The 11,916-nt window shown below is 57.6% G+C and overlaps 1 protein-coding gene across 1 annotated transcript; it reads left to right on the forward strand.

The window, feature by feature from the left end:
* The first annotated feature begins 3,456 nt into the window (after positions 1 to 3,456).
* Positions 3,457 to 6,187, forward strand: FOS (Fos proto-oncogene, AP-1 transcription factor subunit). Its single transcript, XM_074824762.1, has 4 exons — positions 3,457 to 3,762; positions 4,201 to 4,446; positions 4,577 to 4,684; positions 4,792 to 6,187. The coding sequence occupies exons 1-4, from the start codon at positions 3,622 to 3,624 to the stop codon at positions 5,398 to 5,400; spliced, it is 1,104 nt and encodes a 367-aa protein (XP_074680863.1). The 5' UTR covers positions 3,457 to 3,621; the 3' UTR covers positions 5,401 to 6,187.
* Positions 6,188 to 11,916: the final 5,729 nt, after the last annotated feature.

An 11,916-nucleotide genomic window follows, 5' to 3' on the forward strand; every position in this document is an offset into this window, starting at 1 on the left:
CCTGGAGCCTGCCCATGGAGTCTGTACCACAATGGGTGTTCAGGTTATTGTGTGGATCCTCTAATGGCATGGGCAGTGTGCCTGGCCAGGCAGTGATGGCTTCTCAGTGCAGAGGGGTATTCTACAGTGAGGAGCTATTTTTTGGTGCCCACAGCAGTACTCTGCTGCTGGACTTCAGCCCCCAGGTCTCTTTCCCACCCACCCCAGCAGCCCTTGGTTAGCTAAAGGCAGATGTCCATCACAGTGTGTGCCTGGAGAGGGAACATAGAACTTTGCTATGGTCAGTGCTGCTGACAGAGGGTGAGTCGGGGCTGTCACTTGGCTGCCACAGGGCCACACTGTTGGCATGAACTTTCCCCTGGTGAGTGGCCAAATTTAGGCACAGCCATCTCCTGCCCCTGAAGTGGGTTTTGGCTGTGCGGGTTGCACTGGCCCACATACCTCAGGAGCTTCTCTGCTGTGGTTTTCCAAGCCCAGGCTCAATCACAAGCTCAGCTGAAGGAGGGGTGTGAAAGCAGGGCCAAGTTCCCATGCTGCGCTCTGGGGCCGGGGAGCTTGCTGCTCCCTTGTAATCATGGGAGCTGCAAGCTTTCCCACCTCCCTGCTTGGAGGGAGGAAGAACGGGGGCCAGGCAGGTGGAGGGGTCCCATTGGTACTCAGGACAAGATCCTTGTTGAATGGGAGCTCTCCTGCCCTGCCAGCACCATTGTGATGCCCAAGGGGCCATTGCGTTGCAGGGACCATGGCCTCTTCTGTCTGGCCAGGCATCTGGTAAGAGCCATCTCCCTGCTGGTGGTGGTCAGCAGCCACCTCCTCCTTGCCAGCACAGGGCCCAGCCATGCCTGGGCTTGTCTGGAGCAGGGGGAAAGGGTCATGCTGGGATGGGGGACCCCTACCCCTGGGCTGGGGAGAATCCCAATCCCTACAGTGGTGCATCCCTACAGCTGAGGTCCAGCTGAGCACTGCCAGAGCCCGGCAAAACCCCACTGGCCCTAGTTGTACAGGTTTAATAATGTTGTAGTGCTCGATGGACTTGTGGTCCGTTCTTCAGATGGCACTATTTTGGAAGGGCCAAACGCCTCTGCCCATTTCCAGCTGGCAAGGGGGGCGAGGAGCCTTTGTCAGGCTCAGGCAGCATGCTGGCAAGGGCAACCCCATCACCCCGGCAGGAGGGTTCACGCTTTGACTCTGTTTTGTCCCTGCGGTACTGCTTGCTTCCTCTTTTTTTTCTCACACATGCTGTGGTAAAACCGTGTGCGCCCTGCGTTTGGAGCAAACAACAAACCCACGTCATGTGTTTTCGCTTTCTCTGTTTCCTTGCCTCCGCGTGTTAGAAATGTGCAGCACCCGTGCACTTTCCATTTGGTACAAACAGAGCACACTCGGTCGCCAGCAGAGATGGCAACAGACGGTTTGCACGGGTGCCACAAAAATATTTTTGGGCTTTGGCGAAGCGGGTTCTCTTCCCTGATTTCCAGACACTTCTTTGGGGGGGGGCAGTTTGGCTAGAGGAACACCGGGGAAGTTTGTAGACAGCAGCAGGACTAAGCAAGGACTTTCTGAAATGTGCCTGGCAAATGTCTGGGCCTTGAAACTGTCTTGGAAGCTCTTGCCCATGCTGGGTACCAGTGTGTCAACCCAGGCCCTGCTGGGGACGTGGCCACAGAGGTTTGGCCCACCACTCGGCCGCTGACAGGGATGGTGGGATCGTGGCTTTGCTAATTTGCTGGCATGTCCCTCCTCTGGGCAGTGCTGAGGGGGGACCTCCTTGCCTGCAGCCTGGGGCTGCTGAAGAGACCACACTCATCCCACTGCTTTGGCAGCTGGCATGGGGTGGAAGGCTGGCCAGGGTGAGGAGTCTCCAGCAGCACCAGGGACCTGGGGTGGCCAATGCCTGCCCTGAGAGGGGCTAGCCCGTGGGCTGGTGCTGAACTGGCGAGAGGCAGCACTGGCCCCCACGGGTCCTTTCCCAGGGAGCGGTGCAGGCCATGAGCTGCAGCAGTTCTTGGCTATCCCCTCCGCTCTGACGGGCAGCTCAGAAATAGCAGCTGGCCCAGTTCTCCCGCCCCCGTGGCCCAGATCTCTAAGAACGGAGGTTGCTCGCGCAGCAACAGCAACAGCAGCAGCATCAGGCACTGCATTTAGCCCATGAGCTCAAACAGCGGGAGAGGCTGCCAGCAGGATCCCAGCCTGGCTGGGTGACGCTCCTGCTTGGAGACTGCGCTGCAGGCTCTGTTTGTTGCTGTAAACACGCTCACTGCTGCAGCTTCCCTGTTACTATCTATAGCCGCGATCTCTTGGCTCCCGTGCAAGGCGAGTCTGCGGTCTGGCTCCCGGCTTAGCCTGACCTGAGCCAGGGCTGCCTGACATCCCCGTCGTGGGTGGGTGTCTCCGGGCTTCGCTGCAACAAGGATCAAAACAAAACCCAAACTGGAGGAAAGGACAAGCCTCACCCCTCGCTCCTCTCCGGTGGTTTCCCGGTGGCCCCCTGCCCGTGCCCTTGGCGGGTGTCCCAGCACTCCGGAGCGCTGCTCCCAAGCTCTCCCAAACTTCCTGGGGGACTGTGGCCCCCCAGGCTTCCCAGCGTCCTGTGCCATTGTCCTCACTCTCGACTATTACTCTGCACATGTAACAGACGAGTAAATAGTGCCACATGAGCGTAGGGCGTCCCTTGCTGCAGGGGAGGGGGTAGGTCAGGCTTTCCGGGCGTAGGCCGGCCTCGTCCCTGTGCCCAGCTCTGGGCAGACCCCGCTCTGTGCCGGGACGGGGCGTTACTTGCAGGGCGAAGCGCCCGCCTGCCCCGCTGTGGGGCCCGGCTGCGGCCCCGGCCCTGCTTTGCCGCCTCCCTCGGGGCACTTTGCTCCGCGGCTGGGCTGCGCGGGGGCCCCCCCACCGCCGAGCCGCGGTGCCGCCGCCCCCCCCCCGCTCCGGGGGGGGGTGGGGGGGTGTCACCTGCGGCGGGACGGCGCCCACGGGGGGCAGCGTCGATGCGCCGGGGCCCTCGGTGGGGTCTGGCCACGCGTGGGGAGGGCCGTGGGGGTGGGGAGGGACCGCTGCGTCGCGTCGCGTCCCGTCCCGTCGCGTCCCGTCCCGCCCCGTCCCGCGCGCCGCACTTGGCTGCAGCCTGGAGCGCTTCCCGTCAGTCACGCCCCCTCGCACAGGATGTATCCCATATAAGGATATCTGCGTCAGTGGGTTCCCGAGCCCGGCCGTACCACTCCTCGCGGGGGGGGGAACCCCGCCGCCTCCCCCCCCCGCGCCGCCCGCGGGGCTCCCCCGGCCCCGCCGGACACCTCCCGCTCCTCGTCGCTTCCCTCTTCCGCGGCAGGCGGCGGCGGGCAGCGCGCGGGGCGGCCCCGGGGGCGGTGCGGGGCGGGCGTCGGACGGGCGTCCCCCCTCGCGAGCGCGGGTGACGCGTCCCCAGTGACGTCGGCGGGAGGGTATAAAAGGGAGGCGCGGCGCGGTACTCCAGCAGCAGAGGCAGCCCCGGCGGCGGAGCAGAGAGACGCGCGGACCGGACAGAGGGACGCACGCAGCCGGCCCCCTCCTCGCTTCCTTTCCGAGGGCGCTCCGCCACCGCCGCACCACCCCGCACCGGCGGCTTGCGCGCACCGAGCCGACATGATGTACCAGGGCTTCGCCGGAGAGTACGAGGCGCCCTCCTCTCGCTGCAGCAGCGCTTCCCCGGCCGGGGACAGCCTCACCTACTACCCCTCCCCGGCGGACTCCTTCTCCAGCATGGGCTCGCCCGTCAACCCGCAGGTGAGGCGTCGGGCAGGCCGGCTGCGGGGTGGGAGCGCCCGGGAAGGGACGGGACGGGACCGCGGGACGGCAGCGGGCGGTGCGGGGCTCGGCGGTGCCCGCGGGGGAGGTCAGGCCGCGGTGGGCCGCCCCCGGGCCGGGGGCCGGATGGGGGGAGCGGTCCCGGTGCCGCGGCGGGGAGGGCGGGGGGCGCCGTGGCCCGGGCCGCGCTCTGCGGCGGGTGTGTAAAGCGGCTTCATTGATAAAACGCGAGTTCATTGAGGAGACTCCGGAGCAGCGTCTGCGTCAGCGCGGACGTCAGAGATATTTATATCAGGCCGCTCTCGTGTGGAGCCGGCGCTGGTAGCGCGGCGCCGCGGCCGGCGCGGCCCTGGGGGCGGTGGGGAGCGGTCCGGGCGCCCCGCTGACGGCAGCCCCCCCCTTTCCTGTGTCCCGCAGGACTTCTGCACCGATCTGGCCGTCTCCAGCGCCAGCTTCGTGCCCACGGTGACGGCCATCTCCACCAGCCCCGACCTGCAGTGGCTGGTGCAGCCCACCCTCATCTCTTCGGTGGCCCCGTCCCAGAGCCGCGGGCACCCGTACGGCGTGTCGGCGCCCGCCCCCGCTGCCTACTCCCGCCCCGCAGTGCTGAAGGCGCCGGGCGGCCGCGGGCAGAGCATCGGCCGCAGGGGCAAAGTCGAACAGGTGAGCGGGGACCGCGGTTACTGGGGGGGGGGGGGGACGGGGGACGCGGAGACGGACTTGGCCGGCGGACTACCCCGACCGGGGGGCACCGGGCTGGCGGCGAGACTGAGCGGCCTCTCTTTGCCCGCAGTTGTCCCCGGAGGAGGAGGAAAAGAGAAGGATCCGCCGGGAAAGGAACAAGATGGCAGCGGCCAAGTGCCGCAACCGGCGGCGGGAGCTCACTGACACACTGCAGGCGGTAAGTGCCGGCGGGGGGGGTACCCAGGGGTAGCAAGGGAAAGGGGGGGGTGACACTCCAGCCGGGGGTGATGCCGGCTCTGGCTGACAGCTCTGCGCTTTCTGCAGGAGACTGACCAACTGGAGGAGGAGAAGTCTGCGCTGCAGGCAGAGATCGCTAACCTGCTGAAGGAGAAGGAGAAGCTGGAGTTCATCCTGGCGGCCCACCGGCCTGCCTGCAAGATGCCCGAGGAGCTGCGCTTCTCCGAGGAGCTGGCAGCTGCCACTGCGCTGGACCTGGGCACCCCCAGCCCCCCCGTGGCCGAGGAGGCTGCCTTTGCCCTGCCGCTGATGGCCGAGGCGCCGCCGGCTGTGCCGCCCAAGGAGACCGGCGGCGGTGGGCTGGAGCTCAAGGCTGAGCCCTTCGATGAGCTGCTTTTCTCCACGGGGCCGCGGGAGGCCTCCCGCTCCGTGCCCGACATGGACCTGCCTGGGGCCTCTTCCTTCTACGCCTCGGACTGGGAGTCGCTGGGCGCCGGGACCAGTGGCGAGCTGGAGCCCCTCTGCACCCCTGTGGTGACCTGCACCCCGTGCCCCAGCACCTACACCTCCACCTTTGTCTTCACCTACCCCGAGGCGGACGCCTTCCCCAGCTGCGCTGCTGCGCACCGGAAGGGCAGCAGCAGCAACGAGCCCTCGTCCGACTCCCTCAGCTCCCCCACCCTCTTGGCCTTGTGAGGGGCTCCAGCATTGACTGACCTGCCGGGCCCCCTCCCCTGCCCGTGCACCCCCACGGACTTGCCGCTGTGCCCCATGGGGCTCCCCGGGCCTGGGGAGGGCCCCACCACCGCCACCCCCCCATCTGGCCTGGTGCCCCGGGGCCTGGCAGAGCGCCCTGCGCCGAGGCCTTGTACCTCTTCCAGAGATGTAGCAAATCGCATGGAGTTTGTCTCGTCCCCAATGGCCCATCCATGAGAGCTGGTAGTCTGTAGCATGTCCCACATGGCTGGGTAGGTGACTCCCTCCCCTCCTTAGTATCACTAGCATTAACTAATTAATCTCTTGGTTTTAAATGATTGGAATTTAACCTGGTGCTGGGTATCTCCAACTCGTATCTAGTGCAGCTGATTAACAATAACTACTGTGTTCCTGGCAATATCGTGTTCTGATGACTTAGCAACGACCCATCTTACGTGGGGGGGAAAAGAGACTCTATTTTATTTTCTAGTAGGTAGATAAATAGCTATATCCATGTACTGTAGTTCTACATTGATGTTCATTGTAACTTTACTGATCATGCATTGTTGAGGTGGTCTGAATGTTCTGACATAAGTTTTCCATGAAAACGTTTTTATTGTGTTTTTAATTTATTTATTAAGATGGATTCTCAGATATTTATATTTTTATTTTATTTTTTTCTACCTTGAGGTCTTTTTTGACATGTGGAAAGTGAATTTGGATGAAACTTAAGCATTGTTTGCTTATTATTGTTCAGAGACATTGTCAATAAAAGCATTTAAGTTGACTGCTGGAGCTGTCCTTGCGTTACCTTTTGCATTGCTTCCCTGTGACCCTAAAGGGGTTCCCTAGCCTCTAATTTAGGCTAGGCTTTATAAACTGCAGGCTGGTGCTAGCTGCCTGAGGCACAGGGCGCAGCGGGGTGGGAATACCATGAAGGCCAGACCCGTCCAGGCACTGGTGTTAGTCAGGGCTGGCTGTGCCTACGCCCTTTCCCACCCACCCCTGTGGGCAGCGGGGTCACTCCTTATGGTCTTCCCCATCCAACCTGCTCTGGTCTGGTCCCCTCCTTCTGTGTCACCTGCTATGGCCTTTCAGTGACATGCTGGAGGCCTTACTTGAAAGGAGGTAACAAGGGCAGGTGAGTTCATGCCTCTGAATCAAGGAGGCTGTCTCCAGGCTGGGGCCCACCTGACCATTCACATGTGCCTAACAGTCCAACTTCCTCCTGCCTGGGGAGGAGAGGGCTTGGTCTGGTGCCTCTAGGAGTAGCTATGGCATAACTTCTTTTGGCTGTGAGGGGAGGATAAATGCTTGTGTATTCCCACTTTGGGCTGAGCAGTAGAAAGCAAAACACTGACCCTTCTGTTGCCCCTCAACTTCTATTAAAGCTAGTCCAGTCCTTGAATAAAGAGGAGATATGGCAAACAGCCCCTGTGCTCTAGGAACATGCTCGCTGCCGGAGAGAGCATGGCCTCTTCTTCCTGAATTAAGAGGGGCTGCTACCCTATGTCATTCCTGCTGCTTGCATATTGAAACACATGCCCCTGTGGCAGGACAGCAGCTGGGGCAGGTTGCCCCTGCATGCAGACCTCTATTCTGCTCCCTCCCTAACGCTTGCACATGAAGAGTCCCTACAGGAGCAGTGAGGCATCCATGATGGCCTCCAGCCCTGCCACTCCAGCTCTTGAGAACTTTCCTTTCTCAAGGTGGAGACAAAGACGCCACCTGTGCTGTACGTGTCCAGCTGAAGGCCACCTTGACACTGTGCTCTCAGGAAATCTCTGCAGGCTGGCATTCAGGGCTGGGTTTGTGTAACTCCACGTTCCCTGGCCACTGCAGCAGGCTCTGTTTTCTTCACTCCTTCCCTAATCAGAATACGCACAGGATGTATCTCATCTCAATAGTGTGTATTGCTGCTTCGTGGCTTGCTCAACAAGGCCTGCCCTGTGCAAAAGCAAATATTACGTGTGCGGCTTTCCGACTTTCAACATTAAATTGGAGGCAGCACCGGCAACTGATGAAGAACGACTCCAGTTGCCACCCACTGAGAAGCAGCTACTTTCACATTGCCATGGGAGTTTACAAGGGCAACACCCAGGTGCAGCAAATGTACAATAGCACTGACCCCTGAAGCAGTCATGTAGGTGTAGCTGCAAGAGAGTGAGATTTACATGACAAGTAACCCTGTGAAGTCAGTAAATCTGGAATCACAGTGTGCCTTCTGCTGAAAGACCATCAGGTTCAGAGCTGGAGAATTCAGAGGTCTCAGAGAGCCCACACATGCTGTTGAGATCACCAGACGTTCAGCAGAGGCAGAAAGGAGCAGGAGTCTATAGTCTCAAAATACCACACAGTCCCTTCAAAGTAGGTGGAGTGATCCTGGCTACACCATCTCTCGTCTCTGGACAGATTAAAGCAAAATCTAGTGCTGAATTCTGAGAGACAACAGTCCTGCAGCCTATCTGAGGCTTCTCTTTCTAACAGCAGTGACAGCAAGTGCCAAGTATAAGTGTCAGCTTTTGCATTTGTTACGCAATGATGTCAAACTCAGGGGCGGCACTATGTGAGACACATTATGTTTAACCCCAGGCTCCAGCCCTACTCCTTGCCTTCAGCCAGGGGCAATCCAGAGTTCGGGATATATAAAATTTATGGCATCATGAATACAATTTATCTGCTTCCTAGCATTTGAGCACTCTGTAGTGAAATCTCAAATCAGTGGGAATCTCACCACTAACTTCAACAGAGCCACGAGAGGGAATAATGCAGCAATCTCTGCCTGGAATGGATTACATGCATGTGCTTCAATTATAAGCTGTATCTGATACATCACACAGATATCGGTACAAAGCTTTGTGAAACAAAACAATGGGACGAGATAAGACAAGCAGGTAAAACACTTGCATTGTTTCTGATGCCTCCTGTGCTCCTGATCCCATTGCGTGCAGTAGTGTAATTCATTCTTAGAAATGAAATTGCAACATAACGCAAGGAATAGTGAAATTGTTATTACGAATTACAAAAAAGTAGAGCAGTACAGCTACAGTATGAAGAGCGGTAAAGACGTTTACAGTAGAATAAATAAGGGCGGCACAGCAAAGCAACCCCGGCTACCGGCGGGCGCTGCGGATCTGGGGCTGCTTCGATGCTGACAGAAGCTGCAGTCCCGACACGCTCCTGTGCACCCCCCTCACGCCTCGTCTCCAGCGCTCCTGCCCCTCGGCTGCGGCGGGGCGGCCGCTCTCCCCCGCCGGCCAGAGGGCCGGGCGCAGGGGCCCGACGTGGCACCACCGCCGGTACCTGAAATCACCGCGGAGGTTCCTAGCGTCGGGCCAGCCCCAGCGCGACCTCGCGGGGCTCTCTCACGGAGCCGGGTGAGCGGCGGGCGGCGGGGAGGCCCGGCGCGGGGCTGAGGCGGGCCTTCCCCGGGACCCTCCGCGCTGGCCAGGGGCTGCGGGGGCGCTCTCGGGAGCCGGGCCGCCGCTCCTGGGCCCGCCCCGCCGCAGACACGGCCTCTCTCCCCTCAGGCGGCCGGTGGGTCGCCCGGGGCCGGTGAGGGCAGCAGGTCGCGGGACGCTGCGGAGGCCGCCGGCAGCCCCGGGCCGCGCCCCACCGCGCCTGCGCGCCCGCCGCCCCGCCCCGCCGCCGTGTTTACTGTTTGGTTTCCAGGGCGCCGCGCGGCGGGCGCGCCAGGGACGTGACGTTCCGCTCCCCGCGGAGACGCTACGAGCCAACGCCGTGACGCAAGTGTTTCCGGCCGTGCCCATATATGGCAAAGCGGCGGCGCCCCGCTTCCCGTGGCGGGCGCTGGGCGCCAGTTGGCGCGTGCAGCTCTGCGGCGGGAAGGTTCTAGAAGGGGGGGCGGGCGCGAGGGCCGGGCCATTGGATCAACGGCCTGCGCGCGGGGCGGGCGGCCATGTTCCTCAGCTTGACCCCGGGGCAGCGACCCCGCAGGCGGGTGCAGCGTCCCCGCAGGCGGGTGCAGCGTCCCGCGCCTTGCCCCATCCCGGAGGAGGGACGAAGCCCGTGGCTGGGCTCTGTGCGGGGCTCCTTGCCGGTCGGTGCCTGTGGTGGGCTGACAAGGCTGCGTGGGCTCTGTTCGCCCCCCGCTAGCACGCTCGTCCCCTTTGTGGGGGTGCGGGGTCGGGAGAAGGATCGGGAGCTTCCCTGGCTCCCCGCAGTACTGGGTGCTGAATCCCAGGCGAGTTCACATGTAACAGCCTGTAGCTCTCGCTGTCCCTAACCAGCCTTCGCTAGCATCACCTCTTGACCTGCAGATCTCTGTGATCAGCTCTTAGCTGAAAGAATTAATTGACCTGTGGAAGTGGAAAATCAAAGGTGATACAATCTGACTTAATGTAAAAGTTTCATAATAACAATTAGCTTTTATCTCATGGAATTAGGTGAAAGAAAATAATTACTGTTTCTTTACTGCACTTGCAGTACAAGAGCTACCCTATGAAACCTGACTTCAGTGTAGCAGGTGGCACCTGTATCCTTGAACACTTGTTCTGCCAGTTCTCTTGTCATTTATTTTGTTGTTACTTTGCCAATAAATCTGACTCTTCTGCTTTTGGTCGAAATAGAACAGGAAGCCTGCCAAAAAAGTTGTCAGAGCCAGTGGACAGTCAAAAATAAATGGGTTGTTCAGAGGAGATAAGGTTCTAGAAAAAAATTAAATTAGTGTTTTGTTCTGTGCTCACTGTAGAGGAACTTAAGAGATTCCTGTGCTTGATTTTGTGAAAGATTTATCAGAGGGTATGTCTCAAGCTGAAGCATCTGTAGAAAAGGTTATGAAACAGATAAAATAAAAAGCGCTGAACAGTTGGACTGCATGATATTCATCCAAGAGTTCTAAGAGAAGTCAAGATTTAAATAGCTGAGCTGCTTACTAGTGGTTTTGTGTAACATCGCATTTAGAAGCGCTTTGATAACAGAGAATGGGAAGATAGTGAATATGCTGATTTAAAAAAAGGTGTCTAGAAAAGTTCTGGAGAGCTGCTGAGCGATGAGCCTGTTATGTGTACCAGGCAAGTTAATGAAAACTGTTTAAAAAGGTGAACTAGTGGGCACAGGGAGAAAATAGTGTACCAGGAGAGCTGGCAGAGCTTTTCTAAAGGGAAGTCCTGGTCTCACACATTGTTGGAGTCCTGTGAGCAGTTGGCAAAGCATGTAGACCAGAGAGATTCAGCTGATGTCATCTACTTGGGTTTCTAAGCAAAAAAACCTTGCATTTCCATAAAATCTATCAGCAGAAGCTTCTGAAGAAACTATGGAATAAGAGGAGAAGTTTCACGTGGGTGGATGACACTGGCTTAAAGACAGGTTGCTGTAAGCCAGGGCAAAAATGTTATCTCAGTGGAAGGAGTCAATATGTGAAGTTCCACAAGGATCTGAATTGGAGCCTGTGGTCTGAGAAGGACTTTAGTAAAAGTCACAATACAAAATGAGTGGGTGATGCAATTTGATGTACAGTGTTTTGAATGGGAGATAAACAATCCTAACTTCAAATATACAGGAACAACCTAGAAGCTGATTTATCACTTGGGAACAAGATCTTGGCATAATAATAGTCCTGTGAAAATATCAGCTTGAGGCTTGGTAAATGAGCGGTCAAATGCTAGGCGGTAAGAAAGGAGAGCTAGAGAACAAAGCAGAGAGCATCATTATGTCACGGGGTAAATCCGTGATGTGCCAGTGCTTTGAATGCTGTACAGTTCTGATCTGATCTTCAGAAGGACCTAGAGCACTGTAAGAGGTGCAGAGAAGTAAATAGGTGTTCTGAGGTGTGGAACAGCTTCTGGGTGAGAAACAGAGAAATTAACAAGGACTCTTCAGCCTTACAGATACAAATGAGGGGAGATTGCTTTCAATGTAAGAATAATGTACATCAAAGGAAACTTGGGGAAAATGTGGGATAAAACCAAACTTGATGAGGTCACTCGTTCCATGTTGTGGTTACTTGTGGAAAATTTTGTTGCATGATTTTTATGGATACTACGAGGGGGTTTTTTTGAGCTGAAAAGAAGTCCAGAAAATGAACAGAAGAAAAAACTAATGAGGATTATTAAATACAAAAATATCCGCTTTGGCTGTGGAAGTCCTGATTTTTGTAAATTTCTGGGGCCTTGGGGAATACTGTGGGAAGGCAGCACTAGACCCTGACGTTGTCCTTACAACTGTCTTCCGGGGGTTGCTGTCAGGTAGTGTCAGAAGACTGTGGCTGATAGCAGAGAGGGGGAAAAGGTGTGCTTGATCTGATCAACTATGTCTCTTCCTATTTAGCTGAACTTTTGCTCTTAATATGTGCTTCCTTATTGTAATGGTATTTGAAAATTGTTTAGATGTGATCTCATATGTCCGTGCTCCTCATCCATTCAGATCTTTTGCTGATAAGGCTGTTCTTTGACACTGCTTCCGGCAGGTTTTCCAGGCAGGGTAGATAGGCTGATGACCCGGTGAGATGCTGAAATGAAACTAACAACACTCATTCTTCTCATTTGGAAACAGCGG

This window comes from Strix aluco, chromosome 4 (genome assembly GCF_031877795.1).
Source record: "Strix aluco isolate bStrAlu1 chromosome 4, bStrAlu1.hap1, whole genome shotgun sequence".
NCBI classification, from domain to species: domain Eukaryota; kingdom Metazoa; phylum Chordata; class Aves; order Strigiformes; family Strigidae; genus Strix; species Strix aluco.

What these genes read in the sequence shown, in the direction of transcription:
- FOS (XM_074824762.1), top strand. Translation starts at nt 3,622, where the DNA reads ATGATGTACCAGGGCTTCGCCGGAGAGTACGAGGCGCCCTCCTCTCGC. An exon ending in GCTCGCCCGTCAACCCGCAG is followed by an intron (nt 3,763 to 4,200) that starts GTGAGGCGTCGG and finishes TGTGTCCCGCAG; the next exon opens with GACTTCTGCACCGATCTGGC. An exon ending in TCACTGACACACTGCAGGCG is followed by an intron (nt 4,685 to 4,791) that starts GTAAGTGCCGGC and finishes CGCTTTCTGCAG; the next exon opens with GAGACTGACCAACTGGAGGA.